Genomic DNA, 26555 nt, shown 5'->3' with positions numbered 1-26555 from the left:
TACACTCCAATGGCAAAAACAGCATTAAGCTCCAGTGTCCAAATACACATTTCATATGCCCAGGCGCCAGCTTTTATTCTTATGATGGAATTGCATACACTGTGCTTGCACTCCATATAGTAATTGCATTCCAGTGCCCCTTCTTGGCTCCTCTCCCCTGCCTGACTGGTGAGTCAAAATAAGAGAGATGTTTCCATATTCCACATAATCCATGCTCACAAGAAATGGGACTATACCATAAAATGTTCATCCAAGCATGACTACAGGTCAATCACAGCAACCGGATAAAGTAACAGCAGAGGCAAAACATCATCTGGACACTTGTACAGAGGAAAAAATAGAAAGATATTGCAGGGCGGAAACTACATAGAGCACAACCTCAGGGCATGTTTTGTAAAGGTGGCAGCAAGGAAAGCGAAACCAGAAGACACACAAAGGGGCATATTTATCAAACCGTTCACCATAGGGAAATCTCACAACATTCAATTGACATGTATAGGATTTTAGTGACATATTTATATAAAAAAGGTGCTGTGTTGTCACCTGTTGATAAATATAACATTACAAATCCTATACAAGTCAGCTGAGAGCTGTACAGTGCCCCTCTGGTAAACTCTACTTTCCCTTTTTTGATAAATATGCCCCAAAGAATAAGTGCTGGTCATTATGACACATACAGCAGCTCTGGTTTTATGTTTACAATGTAGGCGAAGGACTGAAAACCTTACAAATATACATAAGTCATGCCCTAGTTCAATCTGCCATTTAGTAAAGAGATCCCTTTTGTGAGAAATGCTGGAGAGAACATTGAGGAGTCCCTAGCTCTCAGGTAACTCAGTGACCAGGGCCATAAGCAATTCCACACAAAATTAGAGTGCTCACCTGAAATCAATAGATATTTCAGGTGCTAAACAGTCCATAAGACCCCCTGCTCAGGGCCCAAATATCACAGAAATCCAAGAAAAAACTGTAGCACACTGATCCAGTTTGTGGTGCAAAGAAAAGAGCTTTTATTGGCCAAACTTCTGATGTCTACCCTGAGCCAATAAAAGCACTTTTCTTTGCACCACAAACTGGACCAGTGTGCTACAGTTTTTTCTTGGATTCCAGGGCCATAAGCAAGTCATATAGACTAGCAGTGAATGGGTCATACCTTCCACGGCTGCTTTTCCATTACTGCTGCTCATTCCCTGCTGATGTCTATTCTAACTAGTCTTGTTAAAAGTAATCTCTGCTAACTGTGAACAAGCAACTTCCCGATACTACTATAATAATTAGGTGACAACGTCAATGTTTTTAACATTAGATGGAAATGTAATTGCTATTGACTACTGGCTATTTTACCCCTTTCCGACTCTTGAAACAACGTAGACTAAATGAATTCTCAGTCCTCTTAGTCAGCTGGCTTCGGCTATATTGTTTCAGGAGTCAGAACCTGGAGTGCAGAGGATAAAAAACAGAAAGATAACTGCTTCCAGTAGTCATTTACATTAACAAATACCTTTAGAACCGTTTCAAATAACTCATTGATATTGGAAAGTTGGCTAGAAGTGCTTTAGGGGGAAAAAAACAAGTTTTTGGGTGGAGATCCGCTTTAACCTGTCAGTATTTGCCTTTTCTGCAGCAGGCAGCACGGCCTCTCTGGTGTGTATCAGTCACACACAGTTGAAGTCCCACACAGCTGAAGTCCCACACAGTTGAAGTCACACAGCTGAGCATTGGGTTGGCAGTGGCAGTAGACGAGCAGTAAGCAGGGCACGCTGAGTTGGGAGGAGGTGGCCAGGCTTAGCAGCGGGGAAGCAGCCCTTGCACCTGTCTCCTACACACACGAACCCGCCCCCCCAGTCCGACACTCACAACTACTTTTGTGCACCTACTACCGCCACTGCTGCCCCTCAGATACTTACCTGGGATTGTGACTCCCAAAGCAGTTTCAAGGGCTCAGGAATGAAGTGCTCGCTTCGCTGCCCATTTCCACTCCAGCGCTCTGCACTTTAATCCCAATCCGCTCCAGGAGACGCGAGCTGTCAATCATCCCAACGGGGCGGGGTCACGCGTCTGCTTGTAATTCTACACCTGCTCCAGCTCCTCCAAAAGGAACAAAGCTGGTTAGGGCGTGGCCTCGATGATCATGGGCGTGCCGATCTAACCAATAAGAGCACAGCTTGGATGGACAGGCAGCAAGTGTTGAGAATGCTCTGGGTTGTTCCACAGTGTCCATGCCATTCATGTGGAAGCGAATGTGTGGGTTCTCTAGCTGCTTAGTCTCCTAACCTATAAACTAAATAACAATGATACAGAAGCAGCTGTAACCCCACACCCCGGTGCTACCCGGCAGGGAAGCGAAATGGCTGAATATTTGTTTGTTCTCGGTGTGTTTAAAGGAACAGTAACATAAAAAAAAAGTGTTAAAGAAAAAACAAAATTAAGGGATGGCACATGAGCAGCTATAGGTTTATGAATCGTGTAAGGCTTTTTCAGCCAAGAAACTTATTTTTCATTTATAAGTAGATAGCTGTCATACAGTATATCCTTCTTTTTATATTCTGTATTTGCCCTTGCTAAACAGAGTTTTGAGCAGAGCACCCTTTTTACAACTGATTACAACTTATTTTGCTTTTGAGCCCATAGATGTTCACATAAACGGCCCTTACGAAGCTTATGGTCACAAGGAGCATCAGAATCAGATCCAATCCTTGGGCAGACTTTAAGTACAGGCCTCACTTGCACAAGATATGTACTAAAGCTGGCCATAGACACAAAGATCGTACAACTGGACTTCCCCATCTCCCGACCTGCCACTAACCATACAGATCAAATAAAGTAGAAAAGAACAGATCAGCCGATGTTCTACCCCTGACAGCAATCGTATGAAAGTTATGTCCGACAAAGCTAGTGACAGTCTCCCACTGAAAATCGTACGATCGGCAATACATGCAGAGATATTATAGGCAGCCAACAGAAATCTTTTAACCTGTCCAATCGACCAAACGACTGATTTCTGCCTTACGAAAAATGTCCACACACGGTCCGAAAATCGTACGAATCCTCAATTCGATTTGTTTATTCCGTGCCCCGCCTCCCCACGGCACTCACCTTCAGGGACAGACGAGGGTCAGCAGGGGGGGGGTCCACGTCGCTAGTGCAGGGAGCGCAATTGCGCTCTATGCACTAGAAGAGCCGAATTTCCGGGTTTAAAAACGGAAATTTGGCTCTTGGTTACCAGGAGCGGCGCTGCTGCCTGAGGCGAATGCCACAACTCGCCTCATTATCAGTATCAAATTAGATGTAGAGGGTAAATACTAAGTTGTCTAGATACATTAGGGCTCATATATAAATGCTACAGGCACTAAGGGGAGTATAGGATGATCACACAGTCACCAGGGAACCCAGTACTTAACACCTGTCACACAACAGGAAAAGTTATATAAGTCTTAGTGACCAGACTGGGCTTTGCTGTGGTTCTTTTGCCTCCCTCAATAATGGCCATGATATACTTGGACTATTATGGTATGGTATGATGGTTGGTATGTGTATTGAGTGTATATAACTGATCCTGCATAGCCACCGTCACACTGAGCAAGGTGCATGCAAAGCAAGTTCATTATTTCATGTATATCTTCACTTTCTATAATTCATTTGCTTGTTTCTTTCTGTCCTTAGCACAGAAGATGGGGTTACATTCTTGATGCATAATGCCATCTGAAAAAAATAGGAAAAGCAGAATGAAGAAGAGTCAATGGCTACCGGCAGAAGCATAATCACTAATTCACTGTTGCTCTTGCTGATCTGGAAGCCACAAACAGCACAACAGGAATCAGCCTACCCCCCCATAGATTTTATACTTTACTATTTATTTATATATTTTTTGCAATGCAGTACATAATCTATGGTATGCTCCTTCTCAGCAAATATGGGGCTAATTGCATTATTATTATTACTTGTGAACAAAGCCCAAAGCTTTCTATTCATGACAAATTCTACAAAATGTGAATATTTCCTGACCAGTGTGGCACATTGCATTGGGATTTGTCATAAGTGCTTTATATTCATGAACTATAACTATATTGGTTAGCACCCGGCCCTCACTATTCTGAATGGGGTGTGCAGATTCAAAGAAGTAGATATACCAGCTTCACTGGAATTATTATAATTTATAAATGTTGTACTGACTCTGGTTTTCAAAAGCTAGGATAGGTCATGTGTTATGTTTTTATGTTACTATTACTCAGTGTTGTTGTATGATGCACTACTCCCATGCCATAAGCTGCCCTTATATACCCTTTTTATTTTTTTCTGTACTTTTTTCTAACAGTTTCTCAATAAAATCCACTATGTAACTGTGTGCACTTTAGCTCCAATTTTAACTTGAATGGCTCTCACCTCTGGCTACACAGCAGCTTATTTTCATAAACTGTATCCAATGTACTGTTTTTGCCAGAGTAGGGTACAATATAATAAAAGTAATATAATGTGTAATATTCAAATGCATTAAAACATTCATTTTTGTGTTCTGGTCCTTTAAATACAAAGTCGGTCTGGAGCAGTTGGAACCCTGGAATTACATCCATTTCTAGTACTTTGCAGGGAAGTTATCAAACTGGGTCTGTATGGGCAGGGTAATGTTTTAATAAGTGGATGTGGATGAAATGCTCAAATTATTATCCAACATCTATTGCTTAGCTACTGTAACTTCCTTTAGCCAGGTTTCTAACTATGAGTCAATTTACTATCAGTTTGAGTTGTACCTTTTTCTGTTCCCATATATATAATTTGCAATAGAATTAGAAATGTGCACACATTTTCACTCCCACTCAGAATGTGCAATTCAAAATATAATGGGTTATTTACAAACATGTTTATACCCATAATTTCAGTGTAATTGCAGCCATGCTCTAATTTACATCCCCTGCAAATTGGAGCAAGTTGCTTCTAGCATTTAGGGGTTACATGACTTTTGGGGTGTGTGTTTAAAAGCTGCATCACCGGTGTAAATCTGGTGAGCCTACAGAAACAACCACTGTGGGAGCTCTAAAGATGCAGCCAGGTCCGGAGTGGAGTAAACTCCAGGCTTCCCCTTCATCATTTGTTGCACACTCTTAAAGTCAGACTTCAGCAAAATTATGATAAATGTCATTATTTGTGAACAAATAGTCCACAGATTTGTCACATGCCATTAAGTGCTTGGATTAGGTTTGGCTTTACACTTGGCCAAATTTGAATATTCCAAAAAGAACTGAGATCCAGCCATATTCCAAACAGAATTCCATTTTTGTATAAAAACAAAACAAAGCACACTGAAGCCTCCCAAAGGGATGCAAGGCAGGAAGGCAAGATTCTATGTACACAAAAATGGTGGCTTGTATGCCTTTATTGCACTTTGCACCTGCCTTCTAAGTCTAAACAGTGGCATAACTATGGAGGAAGGAGATCCCGCAGTCACAGGGGAGCCTGGCCTGTGGGGTCTGCTTCCTCTAAAGCTAACAATAACCCCCCCTTCCCCAGCATCTCTCTTACCTGCTACAGGGGTATCAGAATACAAGTCGGCACAGAGCGGAAAAGTTGGCAGGGAGTGGGTGGAGTCAGGGTGTGGAGTGGGCGGATGCAGGAAAAGGGTGGGAGGATGAGGATCGGAGTGCACTGGGCCCCTCCGAAGATTGTTTTGCAGGGGGGCCCAGTGCACTCCATGCCACTGATCATAAATGTCTAGTGAAGATAAGTCATTATTCCGTTTTTATAAAAGCTTGCATTCTTAAATCTATTAGTTAGCCAAAAAATGGTATCATATTACCACAAAATATTTTTTTTCTAGTTCTGATATACAATAGAGCCCAGATTTTATGTTTTTGAGGGGACTAGGAAATACTGGAAAATTACCAATCAGGGACCATATAAAAACAATGTACAATTAGAGAAAACTTAAAATCAGGGGTTGTAAAATTGAGGTTTCACTGTAAACCTGAATTATACCACTGGGGGGAGCCAATAAGCCAGTGAATATGTTCAACTACAAAACAAACACGTTTTGGTTTTGTGGATGTACATATGCTATATATAAATGTGTTTGGGCCCTTAGACCTATAGCAAAGAGGTGCTTAAAAAAAGGGAATGTAAACTTGATGAGCGTGTTATTCTAAGCACTTTTGCAATGTACATTCACTGTTTATTTTTTTAATTTCAAGATATTAAGGGATACATGTACTGTACTGAATGAATATTATTACAACAGCGCCACCTGCTGGTGATTTCCCCAAACATTATGACCGCCAAGTAGTCAAGGAAGCTAAAAGAAAATAGGCTATTCTGATGTTCCTCTGGTTATGAAATGTGTAAAAAAGTCTGAAGTTTCTAATTTTTTTCCTAACCAGAAGAACATCAGACCAGCCCTCTTCTTTCTACTGACAACATCTTTGACTTCTTGCTGGTCAGAATGATTGGAATATGATCAGTAGTTGGGGCTGTTGTAACAAAATTAATTTATATTAACAGTACATCTCTCTTAATATCTTAGAATTAAAAAAAAAAAATAATAATGAACGTACATTGCAAAAGTGCTTTGAATAGCACTCTCATTAATTTTACATTCACCTATTTTAAAGGTTTATAATCATAGCAGCCTTAGCAGAGGTAACAGGTGTAACAACGGCAGATTTAGGGGGTTATTTATTAAAAGTCGATTTGTGTTTTCTTTAAAAATTCTAGTTTTTCAAGGTTAGCTTCACAAAAAAGACCTCACGTTTTTCCAGGGGGAATAAACTTGAATTTTTCGAGATTAATTATGCCCCAAAGCTGCTAAAAGTCCAAATCTGAAAATATTCCAGCTAAAACCTGTCAAATTCATGTAAAAGTCAGTGGCAAAGATCATTTGAAGGTGTTTTTTGTCTTCATGATTTTTGGGTGTTTTAACCTGGTTTGCTCTCAAAAACTATAAATTTGAGGTATTCAAGGTTTTTTCCCTATAAACTCAATAATTTCGAGGTGTTCTAGGTTTTTCTCCAATTGCATTCAATCAAGTTTTTTACTTTCTGATGTTTTCATAAATAAGCAAACATTCGAGGGATCCTCTCTTGACAATTTATTTTATTTTCTGAGAGTAAAATTCCATATATAATAAAGTTTATGATCATGTTGCAAGAAGCTGATGTTATTTGAAAAAAACAGCACACAAACAAACATATATATATACAACTGATTTACTAATAGTGGAAATTAAAAGCTTCATTAAAAATCATTTCAATACATATTTTAAGAAATTATCCAGATATTTACTATTTGCAGACATTTCTGTATGTTTTTCATTTCAAGGCAGGTAATTTCCTCAGAATTTGCATTTCCTATCCTTCGAAACCAATTTTCACATTGGGTGAATGAAGGTGCCTATTAATATGCACCCCTTTTATTTACCAAGTATACACTTGCTGATTTTATGGGGAGAAGGCTATTATATGAAGCACTGAAGGGTCTATGCTTTTATCAGGCATCTGTGGTTAAGTGTTTTAAGCTAAAGGAAACAATCTTTTAATCAAGGAACATACAAACTAAATAGAATACAAGTGGAAAAGTGGTGAATTATTGGGCACACTAATACCATTAGTGGGTATTAGTGTGCTACATTTCTATTTCTGCCTGTATTGATCCACCCCCCCTCCCATTTTGTAAATTATTGGGGACCTGGCGTTATACCTGTGCCGACTATCTCAAATACTTGGTGACATAAGAAATAAAAACTGAAAATGTTTGTGTGTCATTTGAATGTGTCACTTGCTGTAATCACTAGAGGTTTGAATGACTGTTTCTGTGACATTTCAATGTCCTGATAGCTCTTTGCTTTATATTTGGACAGATCGGCCATCTTTGTGTAATATGAGGATTGCCCGCTGCTGCCACTCAGTTTTGCGTGATCTTCACTGCTGCACATATCTCTTGGTGATGGGATATGATACTTGGAAAACATCTTTTGGGCAGTTGCTTTGTTTGGGTTTGGCTGGTCTACCTCTGTGTTCTTGGCTTCCACTAATTGTTCTTTTGGGGTTGCTGGCTGTGAGCAGTTCTCTTTGATAGCTCGACATAGTGACTGACTTATCTGATTAGGGCAATTTCTTTTCCTTTCAACCTCTGGAGGGTGATTATTACCAGCCTCTACACAGGAAGATTCCACAGTAGTGCTTTCATACAAGATTGGGGTGTTACATGTTGCCCATACTTTGGGAAAGCAAGGTTCTGTGCTACATATTCCTTTTTTGGCTAAAGGAATAATTGAAGGAATGTCTTGAAGCTCCGCTGCAGAAAAATTATCCACTGCCATGTACATAGCATATTTCATTTCCAATTTAGTGCTTGAGCCTCTGCCCTTTACACTATTTCCATCAATGCTTGAGGGTTGTTTAATGTCACTGTTTAATGTATTTTCTTCTCTGTTATTCATTGTACAGCAAAGGTTATTATTAACTATATTGGATACTTGAGACTCTTCACTATTGTTTAGCAAATGATTTTGGTTACTTGATAGAAACTTGATATCAGAAATATCATTCTTCTGTGTCTCTGTTTCCATATCATTTGCCACAGCATTTGTAATTTCCAAGGTGTTAGAAACATTTTCATGATTTGTACTTATTTCTGGTGTATGTCGACTAACTTTTGTATTCAGTCCATTCTTTTCTAATAAGTTTTCTACCCTGTCTTCTGAAATTCCTGAGTGATGCTTTGGTTTTTCCATGTCCAATTGGCCACTGATCTTTTCGTCTTCCATACTTACTATTATGTCTTCTTTAGAGACTAATAAATGGTTACAACTTTCTGATTTTGAACCTATCTCCTCACATGAATACAACAATATCTCTTTTTCAATTGGAGTATCATGCTTAGTTGCGTTATTTTCAGCTTTACTCTTATCCAGATTTTCCCAGTTTAATCCAGAGATTTTAGTGTTGCTGGTTTGAGGCGTGTTGTGAATTGCATTGCAGGCCATCCACACACCATGATGACTACCAACACTTGCAATACCAGTGACAAGACTGGCCTGTTCTGCTATCAATGCATACTCAGGAACCGGATTCTCCAAACAGGTAACAACAATTGTTGGGGTGTCTAACAACTTAACTTCAATTTCATTAAATTGTCTGCAAGAAGATTTGGTTTTGTTCACATTTTCTCTTTTCAAAGAAGGCTTCACATCTTTAATGGAACAGATCTCTGGGCTTTCTTCAAACTTTACTTTTAAAGCAGAAACTGTACTCTTATTGAGTATTTTTACTGAATTGCTTTTCACCCTAGTAAGATTGGCCACGTGAGATTTTGAATTATTTTCGTTATTCTCTGCATCTAAGAATTTTTTCAAAACCGATTTCACTGTATTTTTCCCAGTTAATTTATTTCCTATGGATTTATTATTACGCAGTGTTAACTCCTTCCTTTCTTTCTCATTTTTGTCTTTAACACAAATAAATTTTTTAATGAGGCTGCTTGTAGATCGAACGGTAAATTGACTTTCCTCCAACGTTAATTTTCCTATGTCTCTAGGCTTTTTTATTGGAGGTTCATGGTTCGGGTTCATAAACTTCGACTGCAGAAGTTGAAATCGAGTGGGACTCCTGCTACTTTTTGACAAGGCCTCATCTTGCTTGCTGTGTCTAATCATTCTTTCTTGAGCTAGAACGGACTGCTCATGATTGATTTCTTTCCTGGAACCCCCGTCATTCATGCTTGTGATGTATTCTAGCAGACTACTGAGAACAATACATCCTCCCAAGTTCAACCTCTTGTTGAGCTTCTTCTTCAGGAACAGTGGATCTAATAACATCTTACCACCATGAAGCACTGACTTTTTGGCACTGTATAAAAGAAAATGGAGGACCCTTGTTGACATTAATGATAAATAAACTTTGAACAAATCAATCAGTTATGTTGTAGTATGAGCAAAGTACAGTAACATTCATCAGACAGATTCCTGTGTGCCAATGGAGATAGAAAGGTAAAACAATTGGTTGGTTGGTATAGGGTTTTGGCTATTTGTATACATTCATTATCAAATATATGCCCTTAGAACCCCAAACAACCTGTAATATGATATCTCTGATATCCAAGTGTGTTACATGTCTCCTGTTGATGAGCAGGAACATTCATTGAAGTGGCCATAGATGCACCTATAATATCGTACAAAACAATTTTTTTTCAGTGCGTGTATGGTGGGAGACGAGCAAACCGATATTGGTTGGCTTGTTGATGAGGCTGGCAAGAAAATTATGATCGGACACCTTTGAAGACACCCGAACATTTTTTCAAAATGAATCAGTTAATAGTGCTGCTCCGGCAGAATTCTGCACTGAAATCCATTTCTCAAAAGAGCAAACAGATTTTTTTATATTCAATTTTGAATTCTGACATGGGGCTAGACATTTTGTCAATTTCCCAGCTGCCCCATGTCATGTGACTTGTGCCTGCACTTTAGGAGCGAAATGCTTTTTGGCAGGCTGCTGTTTTTCCTTCTCAATGTAACTGAATGTGTCTCAGTGGGACATGGGTTTTTACTATTGAGTGCTGTTCTTAGATCTACCAGGCAGCTGTTATCTTGTGTTAGGGAGCTGCTATCTGCTTACCTTCCCATTGTTCTTTTGTTTGGCTGCTGGGGGGAAAAAGGGAGGGGGTGATATCACTCCAACTTGCAGTACAGCAGTAAAGAGTGATTGAAGTTTATCAGAGCACAAGTCACATGACTTGGGGTAGCTGGGAAATTGACAATATGTCTAGCCCCATGTCAGATTTCAGAATAAAAAAATCTGTTTGCTCTTTTGAGAAATGGATTTCAGTGCAGAATTCTACTGGAGCAGCACTATTAACTGATTCATTTTGAAAAATGTTTTTTCCATGACAGTATCCCTTTAACAACTCTAAACATGCTTCATATTCATTACTGAATCCTTGCCCATGTAAACATCACATATTAAGGGCAGGGACACACGTGAAGATTCAGGGAGATTTAGTTGCTTCTCCGTGTGGCTAATCTCCCCGAACTGCCTTCCAGTTTTTCAAAGTCGCCCGAAGTTGCCTCACGAGGAAACTTGGAGCAATTTCGGAAAACGAAGCGCTCCAAGTGCCATCCTGCCGGCTAGAATCTAAATCGCCAATGGGATGGCGCTCGGAGCGCTTTGGGAAGATTAGTCTCCCATAGAAGAGGCGATTTGTCGCCGGTCGACTAAATGTCCCAAAATCTTCGCGTGTGTCTCTGCCCTAAATGAAAAACTAGAGGTAGATTTATTTGTCACAATCATGAAAAAAAAATCTTGCTTGTGAAAAAAACATCTAAAAAAAACGAGATTAAGATGAAAACTACAAAAAAGTTACGAAAATTCTGTTCTTTTTGCCATCAGTAGGGAGTGATTTGTAGTGAGCCAGTGTATTTTGATCCCTGATGACAGACATATGGGGGATTATAAAAGGTGCAAAGTTTGCTAAAGTTCTAACTACCTATAGCAAACAATCAGTAGGCAGCACTGGTTAGTAGCAAGCATCTTATTGGTTAAAAAGAGTTACTGCACTTGGGCAAACTTTTATTACTTTAATGTATTTTATTACACATGGGAAAATAGTGAGGGAATATCTGCGGGCTAGGGTGTGTCATATCCTTAACTGATACATTAACATGCATTTTACATTGCCACTACCTACAGACTATCTACAGAATAATATATAATATAGGACAGAGAATTTGCAGTAAAGATATTAAAATAATCAAGCACGTGATATACAGGTGCTTATTAAAAAAAAATAAAGTCAAAAAAGCAAATGTAAGTAGAAAACCTTTTTTTAGCATTCTACACAAGATGCAGAAAATATGCAGGAAAAATGTTAATACTGTATGTATGACATTCTTAATAACATGCAAAGCTATTGTGTTTGTATCTGAAAGCATGCACGTTCAAATCAAGCCATATAAGCTGTTCCATACCAGAAAATTGTTAATTCAAAGCATCCAATTAAATTTGAACATATTTTTTTATCTATGTACAGGGAAGGGATCTTGTGACAAAAATGCTTGAGATCTGAGGTTTTTCTTGTAAGGGTACGTTCTGTAATATGAAGCAACATCAGTTTGGATTTATGCTAGCTTTGGTCAGATCAAATACAGAATACATATTTTAATATTAGATAAAATGTATATCAGTAAAAAAGGATCCATTTGCTTAAATAGTTCACTATGAGAAAGGCAATGCCTTATTTCAGCTCTTTCTGGATAATGGTTTCTAAATAAGAGATCCCACTCCTGTATTTAAAGATGAAATCAACTTAAGTATACAGCAGTTATTATGATTTTTACCCATACAGTATTAATACTACTGCAGCCAGTATGATCAACTACAGGGTGATCACACCTGCCCATCAATATGTGCCACCCACTTTGACCCTGCTTCACATCCTCCAGGAAGGCTCCTATCCTCCTATATGGCAGGAAGATGGGTGTGCCATATACACAGAATTGCATGCCTTTAGTTATATCAGAAGTGGTCACTCAGTGATTAAGCCACTGTCCTAGGTTGGTCTGAGTTAGATTTATGTGTCCTCTCTTTGTTAACTTTTTTAAATCAATTAGGAGCATATTTATAAAAGTGGGCAAAAATGTAATACACAGGGGCACATTTACAAAGCTCGAGTGAAGGATTCGAATAAAAAAAACTTAGAATTTCGAAGTGTTTTTTGGGCTACTTCGACCATCGAATGGGCTACTTCGACCTTCGACTACTACTTCGACTTCGAATCGAACGATTCGAACTAAAAATCGTTCGACTATTCGACCATTCGATAGTCGAAGTACTGTCTCTTTAAGAAAAACTTAGACCCCCTACTTCGGCAGCTAAAAGCTACCGAAGTCAATGTTAGCCTATGGGGAAGGTCCCCATAGGCTTGCCTGAGATTTTTTGATCGAAGGATATTCGTTCGATCGTTGGATTAAAATCCTTCGAAACGTTGGATTCGAAGGATTTAATCGTTCGATCGAACGAATAATCCTTCGATCGTTCGATCGCAGGATTTGCGCTAAATCGTTCGACTTCGATATTTGAAGTCGAACGATTTTAGTTCCTAGTCGAATATCGAGGATTAATTAACCCTCGATATTCGACCCTTCATACATCTGCCCCACAGTGTATCCATTAAGCCATTGATCCCCAATTAGCTCACAATGATACAGTCAAAGCAGGTGCTTATTTTTGAATTCCTGGCATGGAAGCAAGTTTTGTTGCATAAAAACCAGGTTTAAATACCCAATTACAGCCCTTATTTGGCATCACCATTGACTTTTTCATGCTTGTGTTGCTCCCCAACTCTTTTTTACATTTGAATGTGGTTCACGGTTGAAAAACTCCTGCTTTAAGCATTCAAACTTTGGCTTATGTACAATTAGGATAGTAAACTTGCATAGAAACTGGAGTAGCTGGTTAGATTATGTAGCTTAGGCATTTCTTATGCAATTATACTAACTACACTGGATTCTACTTAGGTGTACTAGACTTGGCCATCTTTTTGTCAAATTCAGTGAAGTATATTATTTTAGTATATCATTTTTGCCAGACCATCGCAGACTTACACTCACCAGCACCAACACACCAATATCTCTGCTTTATCTATTAATGCGCATTGTCAAAACAATGATGAATTAGACAATTTCACATCTGGCTTTGCAAACTTAACATCATGTTTAGAAAATTTTAGTTGTTATAGTATTTATTTAATAATAATATCAGAACAGTCAGTTCTAAAACGTAAATGGTTGTCACTGAAGAAACAGAGAAAAATATTATCTTGCTGGCATTAAAAGAGATGGAAGCATAGACAAGGGAAAACAGGTTTATTTTGAATAAACATTTCCATTCAGTTGAAATTGGATTGTGCTGATTTGCACTTTTAAGTAAGAACATCACCTAACCTTAATTTTTTTTCATGAGTGTTTAAAGTGCCAAAATTCTGATATATATATAAATCTCAGTTATGTACAAGCACTTAAGGCAGAAGCAAAAACATCACAAGCTGGAGAATTTGTGAACAAAAGACACATGTAAAAACTAGTTGCACTTCAGAAGACAAAAATAGTTACCAGTATACAAGCATTACATACGTCCAATCACTATTAAGTAACTACTATAGTGATAGTTCAATATCATGTAGCCAGAGTAATAATTAGTGTTCTGAAGTTTTCAACCCGGAAATTCGGCTCTTCTAGTGCAGAGCGCGCAACTGCGCGCTCTGCATTAGTGATGTGGACCCCCCCTACCCCGTCCCGGTCTGGAACAGTGAGTACCGTGGGGAAGGGGAGGGGGCGGCAAAATGAAACCCGCCTCAGGCGGCAAAATGCGCAGGATCGGCCCTGCTTCCTTTGGGTGAATTTTTCAAACAAATTGGTTTAATAATCTTTCAGTTCTTTAGGACTGAAAAAGAACAGTCTAAAAGAACAGCAACTCACAGTAGATTACTGTCCATAGTGTTGGAAAGTTAGATATAAGAAACATGAAATAGTAGAAACTGCTTTACTTTTCCATTGTAGCTACGTGATAGAGCTTCTCGCCAAGGTTTTCAAGTCTTTCCTTCATCTCAAGCTGCTGGTATAAGCTTTTTGGAACTTTACTTATACCATAGAGCAATCCATACAGACACCCTGCTATAGACCCAGTAGCACCACCTTCTCCTGAAACACAAATGAAACCATTTATCAAAATGTAAAGAATTAAATGTATTACATTAAATGAATACAATATACATAAAGACAACTTGTTTATTGTTGTTGTTATGAAAAAACTGGTCCATCTCAAGTTTAACAAGCATTTAGCATTAATAAAGCTTGCTTTATACATAGTTTTTGAATATTGTTTTAATCATAGAAATAAATTGTTCTTTCTTGAATTAAACAGGGCAAGCAGGGAAATTGAAGCTACGCCATATTTAATACCCTTGAATGGATTCCTGTTAACAAAATAGTCAGCAACAGAAGGTGAAGGAAGGGGTTTTAATACTGTAATCTAATTATCTACATTACAATGACCATTTATAGCGTAATTTTACCATTTCCTTAACAAAGGTACAAATATATTAATATATTCCATGATTGTACATAAGGCAAAAAGAATGTAAGTACAAGCCCTATTTATTGCCCCTTTAATTTACTGTTGTGGCAGTATCAAAAAGAAGAAGAAACAACTGCTTCCTTCTCACTTCCTTCATGCCTCCAAATATTATTTCTATTTTAATATTGGAACATTTTTTTCCTAAAATATTACAGGATGTCCATTTGCTATTTTTTCTGCTGCTTTTGAGATGGAAAGTTTTTTTCAGAAGACTTAGTTATCACATACCCTTAAAGGGGTCGGCAAGTCATTTATAGTAAAAATAATCACTAGGACCATTATCAACATGTTTGATTTCACGACTTTAATTTCAAAGAATCTACTTTGCATCATAAACATAATCAAGATACAGCCTAAATGCATCTCTGACCTTCAACAGAATACCTGATATTAATATATTAATCATATATTTTTGGAAAAGGCAAACATTTAAACCTGTTTCCAGTTAAGAACACTGGAAGTGAGGGGTTTATTGGGGTGGCATAATGATTATTGTTTAGTAAATGAAAAATAGCTTGGCACATTCAGAGCAAATGATAAAAAATGCTATTTCATATTAAGGCATTTGTGCCCACTAATGTACTTGGAAATATCAGTGCATGGCTGGTCATGTGGCATGGTCAAGTATTTATGAATGGCATGAAAAGTAACGGGACACTTTCTTATCCAGCTGCCTATTCAGACTTGCAATCACCCATTGGGATTATGAAAGCACAAAAGCTTGCACAGGGGACCATATTCATAGCTACCTAATTAAACTGAAGGCAGTTTTTGGATATTATATTGTTACTCTAGGTTACTTTTGTAGCCTAGCAATAGAGAGACTTCTGCTAGAGTGAGCTTATCTTTACAAGTATCAGATTTTCCAGACACATCCACGTACCTACATGAAACATTGCTCTGTTACAAAGTTCTTTCCAGTCACCCCCTGCCCCTAGAAGAGCATCGTATGCAATCATAGGGGCATCATGTCCTCTTCTTCCCCCTCTTCCCTCTGAGCTCCATTTCCTGTATGCCTGTGGGGTAGGTGGGGACACAATGAATGCACCTTTACATAATATTCGTATTACTTGAATAACCTTACATCTCTACATTTTCTACCTTTCAAACTACAATATGAAAGGACTACATGATGATAGTTATAGTTTACCTTGTCTCTTTCTTCCGCATCGTACTTATCAGGAAATTTAGGTTTGTTCTCATTCTCTTCGGCAATTTCTCTTTCTTCCAGGTAAAACTGCCACTTGGTTTCAAAATAAAACCAGTGCTCCTGATATTCTAAAAGTGACAAATGAACTTGTGCTTATGGATTACTGCACACAACAATACTTTTCATCTGATGAGGATGGTGTTTGAGCTCACAAATAGTCAAAAATGGAGCCTTGTATAACAGATCCCTAATTTTTTTTTAATATTAACTTGCAGAACACCATAACATGTTTTATAAAAATTATATATATAGAGAGAGAGAGAGAGAGAGAGAGAGAGAGAGAGAGTATTCTATCAAATGTTAAAGGCATTCAAATAAACATCTATAAATGCCCTGAGATCTATGGAATTGTATCTAATTAAAATAATACTTTGAATCTACATCTACAGTGTACTATAAAGTATTTTATGATATTATGATATTACGGCATGGTTTTTGAATTAAAAAAATATTATAAACACTTTTAGAGATCACAACTAAGTCAATATTACTGCTACTTGGGCTTTCCCTTACCTGCCATGTGCCGAATAGTCTTCTTACAGTACTCTTCAGCCATAGGCAACACCTTCAGCAATTCTCTTCCCCACTGAACAAGTGGTTTTTCTTGGATTGCGTAGGAAGTGAACAGGGCCGTGCACAGGGACCCAAGGAACCCTTGAAAGATTGTAAGTATAGAAACATGGTAAATAAGAAACTTTCTATGTATAAAACATCATCTTGTCTATATAATGGGGGTATTATATTTAGTTATAATTTCTACAGGTATGTCTTATATAAACCAATAGTTGCCGGCCCTTGCTATGCATTTTCCTAATCTAAAAGCCCAGAATTTCCTTACAAAATAAAAAGTCTGCTCTCAAACTGTCAAGGAGTAGAATTTTCGTGAATCTGGTAAAAGGTTGCCTGAGGCAAGGTTCTCGCCTTGTCTCATGGCAGAAGCACCTCTGGGTATTGCTCTACACATTTCACTGCTTTACACGTTTTATGAGCCAGGTTAAGACTGGCCTGCGGCCTGCCAGAATATCAGTGAATATAATGATGTGCCAAAATCTGTTGAGCCACATTGTTGGACAATTACCATCAACTGCCACTAGTGCTTAAACCCGAGTTTATCTAGCATTTTTTTATATTGTAATGGCTCCATGTGGATGAATCCATTGCTGCACACAAACATGTTCCATACTTAGCTCTTACTGTTGCTTTTTCCTACTTCATCCCTTTCCATTGCCATGTTGCAGTAGTACAATAAACAGTACAAAGTATTTGAATTGTGGGTATTTATTTGTAAAGCACCACCAATTGTACCAAGTTTCAGCTCTTTTGCTCCTTGTAAATCAACCTTATGCATATCTCAATATTATCACCGATGTATGCAGCTGTATCCCTTTCACTGCCTGCCTCATTCAAGTATTTGTTATTTAGTTTTCCACTCAGGCATCACTGTGACATGTCCAGTAGTTCTCTATTTAGCAGGTGACTTAGCCCACCAAGAGCTTTTGGCTGCAAGATATTCTGTCATCACTGAAGTTTTACTTTGCATACATTTATGATGGATGTAATGTAAGAAAATCTCAATCAACCTTAACCAATCACCATATTGAATCTTAATGCCACGCTAGTACATAGAATACTATAAAATACACAGATGACAGACACCTCAGTAGTGCAATAAAAATATATTTTTTTTTTATCTTAATGGAATTTTTTTTGGATCAAGTTAGAAAAGACTTGTTTTTTTTGTTTAGCCATCTCTGAGGAAAGGAGTTAATCAAAATATCAAGCTGAAACCAAAGTAAAGTTACAAAATACATTTCAATTTCAATCTATTGCATTGCAGTTTACTATAGCGGGTTTGATAAACTTGTACTTGAGCAAGCACGCAGACAATTATGATATGGTGGCTCAAGGTAAAAGATGTACAACTGAAATATTTATAGATTTTCATAAGGTGGTTTTATTCTTTTATTGGTCACATGTTAATAGAAATGATCTGTTGATTATATTTTCTGTATGTTGTACCTGTTGGATGGTTATGCGTCATTCTCCCACTTTCAATGCTGACTTCAATTAATGTTTCCAACCTTCCTGGTTTCCAGTATTTCATCCCAATACACATGGCTTTTGTTGCAGCTCCAAATCCTGAACCTAAGAAACAACTAGAGTCACTGGTTGTCTTCCCTAAAGAACCCTCTTTGCAGTTTAGTAAAATTCTAAAATTAGAAGTCTAATGGGGGGAATGTAATAAAAATTAGTGGAAAAGTATTTCCAATGAAAAAAAAATTCCTTGGCATAGCAAGTATTATTTGGCACAAACTGAATACAACTTTTGCAAACTTGGAAAGCACTTAGTGACCAGTGGAAGACTGACTGACTGAATTTTATAGTTTTCACCCCTGCGCTGTGTAAGTAATAAAACTTAAACTTAAAAATGCACAATTAAAATTATTGAAGAATAATACTACATTGCAATGTGTAATTTTTTTAAATTCTTATTTATGCAAATACAATTTTTCTTTTATTAGATTTTCCCCTATGTGGTAAAGTCACAATCGAAAAAAAAAATTGCATTTATAAGAACACACATTTATATATTACACTGTAACATACATAATTAAACAAACATCACATTAGCGCATTTTTTGAAGCCTGCTTAAAAAGTAGCATATTCGTTTGATGCAAAAATAATGACTTTTGCAGAAAGAAGTTTTATTAAATACACTGAGCACAGGTGCAAACTATAAAACTTGCAATCTTTGTTCCACTGGCAAATGGGCTATATATATTGTCCAGGATCACAAAAAAAAAATCTGTAAAACGTACACACTGTAGGAAAAACAATGCTAAGATTAATAAATGCAAACATGTTTTTGTTTGGCTGAGAATTACACGATTAAATCTTCTGTGAATGAGTAGAATAGTCTATAGACATTCATTTCAAATTTATTTGACTATCTATTACTATTTTTTCCTGCCAATAAAATGGAGTTGTAAAATAATAAAGAACATTGTGTATGAAAGTCTTCCATTTAAACATAATCGGTTGTACTGGCTGATACATTAGATAGCTTTAAGAAGGGGTTGGATGGCTTTTTAGCAAGGGAGGGAATACAAGATTATGGAAGATAGCTCATAATACAAGCTGCTGAAAAATCCATGCAGACATCAGGTTCAGATTGAGATTCCAAATAAGCCTTGGCATGGTACACAGAAGCCCAAACAATCCCCCACAGGCTTCAAACATAGTAAGCATCTATGACATGTTACAGCAGCCTTTTGCCAGAATCTATAGGTTTCCAGGCTTAGCATCTTCCAAACCTTTTTCATTGAATGGGGTGTGCCAAGCAAGCAGGTAGTTATCTGGTTTCAAGTGTGCACATCCTTCAATAGTTGCTGGATCAGGCCTCCGGCCCTGCAGCTTGTCAACAACATCAACATAACGTTTCACCATGTCACGATACAGGTCTTCTAGACTCCAGTAATCTGTAACAAGAGAGAATTTTTTTGCAAGAGAGTTTTATGGTACATTTATCTGAACATTTTGAAACATTTTTGTTTACCTGAAAAATTAGAAAAAAATAAATAGGTTTTAGAATGCAAAACTTGTTTAATTTCTAATCAATTACTCTTTAATGCTGCTATACACTTTATGATGTTGTAAAGTACAAAGTCCTCCTTGCATGCTAATCTACTGATATCTCTGTTACCCTTTCTGTCATTGTCTTCCAAAAACCTTCAAAATTTCTCCAACAAAGCCCCACATTTGCAAACTGATTCAGGTTTATTGATGTTGTGACAGTGGGGCAAATTTACTTACCTGTGCAAATTCGCCAGCACTGGCTGAATTCGCCTGCGTAAATTCACCTGGACAACGATAATTCACGAAGATCCGAAGTTGCGCACAGGGTACAGAACGCTTGCGAATTTGCGGTAGCAAAAATACGATCAGCAGTTCGAAGTTACGCTAGCATTCGCAATTTTGCATATGGCGTGCAGTTAAAGTACAATGGCCGTATATGCTGCAGCAAATACATTACACTACACAAGGCCAGGGAACCTTAATAAAATTATATAGAGTTCTTATAATGCCCTACACATGTGCCCACAGTATAGTTTAGGTGCCATATGTTATCAAATGTAGGGGGCAAGGAGGGTCCCCCAAAAAGAATTTTCGCTCTTTTTCAGCCTATCGCCCTGTATAAAGGAAAAGACCCCAGTGTTTTTTTGGGGGGCTTAGAAATTTTTTTTTTGAGGAACTCCTATCTACTTTATTGCACTACACCTGGTCTTAGGTGGCGAAGGCAAGTCTGGCGCAAGAGGTAAAGTTCAGGAAAATCTGCATCTTAGTGAATTAGCGTAGTTATGTCCATTCACCAGTGCGAAAATTTGCCTGGCGTTACAGTGCAAAGTTGCGCCAGAGTCCATCTCCTTCGCTAGCAAATTTACGCAAGCATTTGTAAATCAGCGAAGTGGCAAAATGACATAATGCTGGCAATTTTTCGCCAGCGTTAGCCACTTCGCCCTTTAGTAAATTTGCCCCAGTGTGCTTAGAAAACACATCTGTCTGGTCTAACACTGTTAAGTAGCAGTTGAGGTTAGACTTGATATTGCCTGTAAAAGGGGTGTGCTCTCACACTTATGGGCTCTTCCTTGGATGGCTCTTGGGGCTCCCGTGTGTCTAAAGGGGTGACACAGTGGATCTCTGAGTCTGGTCCAGAGTCTGGGAGAGGCCCTGGGGTAGTCAGAAAGACTACATTCTCAGTTGTGAGATAGACTATTATATTTTTTATGCAATATGAATATAAGCTCCTCAAAGTAAAAGCAAAGCCATATTTTACTGCATTTTTTGTGTCCCTGTCTATTCACTGCACAAGAAACCCACTTGCCTACCATTATAAAAGCAAATCTTCCCACAACGTTTAAAGAAAAACAATAATACATCTGAAACCACACAGCCTTAAATGATAACAATTTACTTTTGTGAACCATATTCATAAAGTATATACAAATACAGTAAGTAAATACAGTGCTTTACAATTCAGTTGCATCCACAAATGCCTTCCAGCCTTTTCCCTCAGGACAAAAAATGGAAAATACAACTAGCTTAACTTACCAAACTTAGTCCTGGAGGATTTTCTCCTACCTGTATGAAATGTATGAAAGAAACACCTATCCTAGATTTCAGGTTATTTAGTTAGTAGCGCCTGTGGCAAATGCTGGATAGATCATATGACAAGTATATCAGTTTAAATATATTAGTGTATTTAGATGACAAGAATATGTAGTTATGAATTTATTCATATTGTAATAGACTGATTACAAGAACCAAAACATGCATTTTATTTAAAGGGGAGATTCACCTTTAAGTTAACTTTGAGTGTGTTATAGAATGGCCAATTCTAAGCAACTTTTCAATTGGTCTTCATTATTTATTTTATTTTTGAATTGTTTGCCTTCTTCTTCTGACTCTTTCTAGCTCTCAAATGAGACCCCATCTAAAAACGAAAGCTCTGCACGGCTACACATTTATTGCTATTGCTACTTTTATTACTATTCAGCCCGTCTCTTATTCATGTTCCAGTCTCTTATTCAAATCAATGCATGGTTGCTAGGGTAAATTGAACCTTAGCAATCAGATTGCAGAACTTGCAAATTGGAGAGCTGCTGCATATAAAACCCCCAAATAAAAACCAATTGCAAATTGTCTCAGAATATCACTCTCTACATCGTACTAAAAGTTAATTCAACAGTGAACAATGCCTTTAAGAAAGGACAAATACAATGAATACATCGGAGCTACTGTATCTTTTTATGCTTGGCTGAGCTTTATTTAGATAGCTAACATTCCCTCTGAATATTGGTGCTAAATTTAGGGCATTCTTGGCTGAGGATTATACAGTGGCACTAACAAATGCCAGAACTTATCAAACAAAGGAGGTAGGACATTCCATTCTGTCCTCTCCCTATATGTGTATATACATTGCTACACGAGATAACTCAACTCTTAATGCTAAGTATATGTCATGACCCTGCATGATGATGAGTGCTATGTCTGTTCAACACTACTTAATTACCCTTTATGTTTTCAGCAGTGAATTGTACAAAATGGTTTGTTTTTCTTACACGTAAAACATGTTAATGGCATAATTGCATTTTTAGAGCTCTTTGCTACCACTGTGAAGATAAATGTAAACAATGAAACCAGTTTTTAGCTACTTGTGAAGGTTAAAATACAGGCTGACATGAATTCATCATCACATAATGTTCTGCCAGAGGGCAAAGTCACTTTTATGTCAAGCATTTGTCACTATGTCTTGCACATGATTTACAGCCCCCCAACAATATCTAGCTAGAATGTTATTATTGCTATTATTCATCCATATTGGGTTTAGACATTATAGTTCACCTCTTCTAGAAAAATAGGATGTTGATTTTAGAAAGGTATCAGCTCTTCTGTTTCAACCTACTGAATCTACACATATGTTATAGCACACTGGCAAGCCTAAAGGCAATCTAACTGTTCAGACAATGGGGCAAACAAATGTGTATTGGTGACCATACACAGGATTGGCCAGATATCATTGTTTTGTTGATCTGGCCTGTCAGCCCAAATAAAGTCTCCATGGAGTTGATGAGAGACTGCATTCTTTTTACATGCCCAGTGCATCCACCAAGAAGGTGCATGGGCACATTGTATATCTGCCACGTCACAATAAAGGAGATGTTGTTTTCCAGGGTGTGACATTTTTAGTATGGACTGCAATATGGAAGGATTACAAAATGGTTTGTCAATCCTGCCCCCTTGATATGACATACATGATCAAATGGCAAATCACCCAAATTGCCTGACCAAATCTAGGCCTGTATTGATTCATTACATATTGCATCAATTGCAAACCCAATCAGCTTCTTTAGATGTCAGCATGATTTATGTTCCAATACTACTCAAATTGATGTTTCTCTTTTGATCGCTTATTCTACCCGCCTTTCTGCCATCTCTTAGTACTTGAATTAAAAACCTTGGTAAAAGTCTACTTCTAATATTCTGATGCCCTTCTTTTTGACACCAATCTCTTCTATAACATCACAATCAATGTCAAACACATAACAGCAATGCTTACATCCCAAGTGTGCTGTTTTGGATTAACATTCTACTGTGCTTTTATTTTTGAGTTCTCTCCAAATCTTATTGTCTTTACATCACTGATTCATCCAATGTCTCATAGTGTAAGAGAGCTGTAACAATCATATTTATTTTCCACCTTGATTGTAAGCAGGCCCTACCCATCTATGCCATCTCCTATCCATAATTCACCTTGTTGGTAGACCTCTCATTTATTTCCATAAATATTTCCATAAATAATCCTTTTACTTAACTATATCTATATAATCTACTGGTAGCAACCAACATTCCACTAACAATTTTATTTTCTACAGCTGAAAAATACTCCACCAAATGTCTTCTACATTATGAATGCAATGTCCTTATTGCAGACCCTCATATCACCTCCCATCGTTTTGAGTTTCAAGACTTTTGTGCTGTATCCATATTTTGGAATTCTTCTTTGACCAATCAAACAATAGCCCTCCTCCAAGTTTTATCATGTGACTTGGAAGCTCCTAGCTCCCTAAACATGAAATATCAATCAATAAGCCTCCAACCAATCCTGTATTCTACTCCAATGTACTTATCTTTCACCTTACAACACATTTTAGTAAACACCATTCAGCTGTTGCCATCCATACTGTCCATGTTGACATATCTTTGTTGTATTGTGGACAATGAGTATAAAAGAAAACTATATGCAAGTCTGGTGACAACCAAATATAGCCCCAATCTGAACAGAGAAAGGAACAACTGCTTTATTAGATTGTGCTTATATCTATTTATATCAGCTGCCTTCACAACTACGTTTCTATGTTGCTAGATCACTTTGCTGAGTTTCCGCTTCCCTTATTTCAATGTCTCATGTAAGGGCAAATGATAAAAGTTAGGTTTTAAGCTTCATTGCTATCATCCATGCCCTGTGACGTCTCCTAGAATTCCTAATGAGACACTGTGCTATAATAAACTATGAACAATTCTCAGTAATCAAAGTGCTAAATGTATCTATACGCTATGACAAATGGTAGAACATGCAAAACTATTTGTATTCAAAATATGGCACAAAAAGTTTCCTTGCTGTATATATATATATATATATATATATATATATATATATATATATATATATTGTTAATACAAAAAAATTATTATTATTTGCTCTATGGGAGATGGGTCTTTCTGTATAACGGGTTTCAGGATTATAAATAGATAAAAAATAAGTATCAAGTAGAAGTTTTACCTGAGACTAGTGATTCCGCTGTGGCTATGTGCATTAGAGTATTGTTACTCACTGGCCAGCTGTTAGCTGACAGAACCAAGTTTTCCAATCCCCCAAGTTGTTTTAGCTCTTCTTGGATCTTTACTCCTGAAACACACATTTCTGAACTAAAGTTCTTATAGCCCAAAGCATCCCCTGTTCCTGCTAGAAGCATCGCAGCCTTAAACTTCTCCATGGCGAGGGCAAGTGCTTGTGGAGGGTCCAACTTCTCTTTTGTTTGAGAATAGCCAGGTCTAACTTTAGTGTCACACTATGGTTTGTAGGAACCCTGTAATCTTACTTGCTATAAAAGGCAAAGCTATTATTATCTGAGACAGTCACTGGCTAATCACAGCTACTAATGCTTTTTCTACCAACCTCATTTGAAATCAGTATACATCTCAGAAGCTAGGTTTTTGGAATGCTGCTTTAATTTTTTCAGATTTTCTCATTAAAATGTTTGATGTCACTTAATAGTTTTGCTGATAATGCAGAATTATGTACATTAAGAAAAAAAATATTTTTGTGTGTGTGTTTGATTTTTTTTAAAGAATATGGGCTAGTCCACACGAGGAGATTCGGGCGATGCATTTTCAATAGTCGCCCAAAGTTGCCTCAGTGAGGCAACTTCGGGCGACTATAGAAAAGCATCGCCGCGTGTGCATTAGCGCGGGTCGACTTTTCATTCTAGCCTATGGGGAAAAACGCTGAGGCAGTTTGGGGAGATAGTCGCTCAAAAGACGAGGCGATTAGTCGCCAGGTGACAAAATCTCCCTGAATCTCCTTGTGTGGCCTTACCCTATTGCTGCTTATTTAAGAAAAGAAGGACCTAGTTTACACTAGCACAATTAAAAGTCGCAATTCAAATAAAACCACAATACAGGTATGAGATCAGTTATCTGGAAACCCAGTATCCAGAGAGCTCTGAATTTTGGAAATGCTGTCTCCCATACACTCCATTTTAATCCAAATTTGTAAAAATGATTCCCTTTTTCTGTAATAACCAAACAGTACCTTGTACTTGATCCAAACTAAGATATAATTAATCCTTATTGGAAGCAAAACTATTGGGTTTATTTAATGTTTACATGATTTTCTAGTAGACTTAAGGTATGAAGATCCAAATTACAGAAAGATCCGTTATCCAAAAGTATCCTGGATAACTTACTGGATAATTTACTGTCGTGTAAATGCTATGAACTATTTTATAATCTATTGTATAATCTATATGACAACTTGCACATGAATTTTTTTGCGTGCCAGTTTTCTATTACATATATTTTTCTTTTTATCTGAAAACTGACACGGAAATTGCAGCCTTGGCATCCTTTGCTGATTATTTTCTCAAAATCACAACAAAAATCATAGTGGTTTCAATTGGCCATGGCACATTAGATGGCTTATGATTGTAGCTTTTAGATTGTAAGCTCTATGGGACAGGGACTTCCTTTATCTTGTCTATTTAACACGTGAATGACTTATACTTGAATGTAACTATATGTTTTTTTATTATTATTTTATTATTGTACTAACCCCTGCTTTGTTCCACTGTACAGCGCTGTATGCACAAGTAGAGCATTTATTTAATAAATAATAATATACTGTACATACATACAAACAACTGACCCGCACATAAATGACAATCACTTGCAGGCTGGCCAGGAAATAAATACTAACAATCGAGAATAGTGACACACAAACTTCTGCACTAAACTGTTGCTATTGCATGCATGTTTCCAATGGAAGGATGCTGGGATATTTCGATTTTAAACACCTGAAAGGATGCCTATCCTTGGGAACAGAAACTACTTCTCCCATTACAATATAATGCTGGTAGTACTGCATTTGTTCTTCCAGAGCGGAAAATTGTAG

General features: G+C 37.5%; 2 protein-coding genes across 4 annotated transcripts in view; both read right to left on the bottom strand.

The window, feature by feature from the left end:
• Nucleotides 1–2064, bottom strand: part of grtp1.L (growth hormone regulated TBC protein 1 L homeolog) — a 57045-nt gene extending 54981 nt beyond the window's left edge. The window contains exon 1 of one of the 2 annotated variants that reach the window (XM_018247164.2): nt 1908–2064. The gene's annotated coding sequence lies outside the window, so the exon portion shown is untranslated. Of the gene's footprint in view, nt 1–1599; nt 1761–1907 lie in introns of those variants that run through there. The other variant, XM_018247165.2, reaches the window with a different exon arrangement.
• Nucleotides 2065–13828: 11764 nt separating this feature from the next.
• Nucleotides 13829–24962, bottom strand: adprhl1.L (ADP-ribosylhydrolase like 1 L homeolog). 2 transcript variants are annotated; one of them, XM_018247162.2, is made up of 7 exons: nt 24666–24962; nt 19639–19803; nt 18343–18468; nt 16837–16977; nt 16264–16391; nt 15997–16129; nt 13829–14677 (listed from the first exon to the last, which is right to left on the bottom strand). In XM_018247162.2, the coding sequence occupies exons 1-7, from the start codon at nt 24877–24879 to the stop codon at nt 14520–14522; spliced, it is 1065 nt and encodes a 354-aa protein (XP_018102651.1). In that variant the 5' UTR covers nt 24880–24962; the 3' UTR covers nt 13829–14519. The 2 variants fall into 2 exon arrangements, with proteins under 2 accessions (XP_018102651.1, XP_018102652.1); XM_018247163.2 differs by having other exon boundaries at nt 14553–14677; nt 16001–16129.
• Between the last annotated feature and the right edge of the window lie 1593 nt (nt 24963–26555).

The sequence above is a fragment of the Xenopus laevis genome, chromosome 2L (genome assembly GCF_017654675.1).
Source record: "Xenopus laevis strain J_2021 chromosome 2L, Xenopus_laevis_v10.1, whole genome shotgun sequence".
NCBI classification, from domain to species: domain Eukaryota; kingdom Metazoa; phylum Chordata; class Amphibia; order Anura; family Pipidae; genus Xenopus; species Xenopus laevis.
This window is presented reverse-complemented; position numbering and strand designations above follow the sequence as displayed.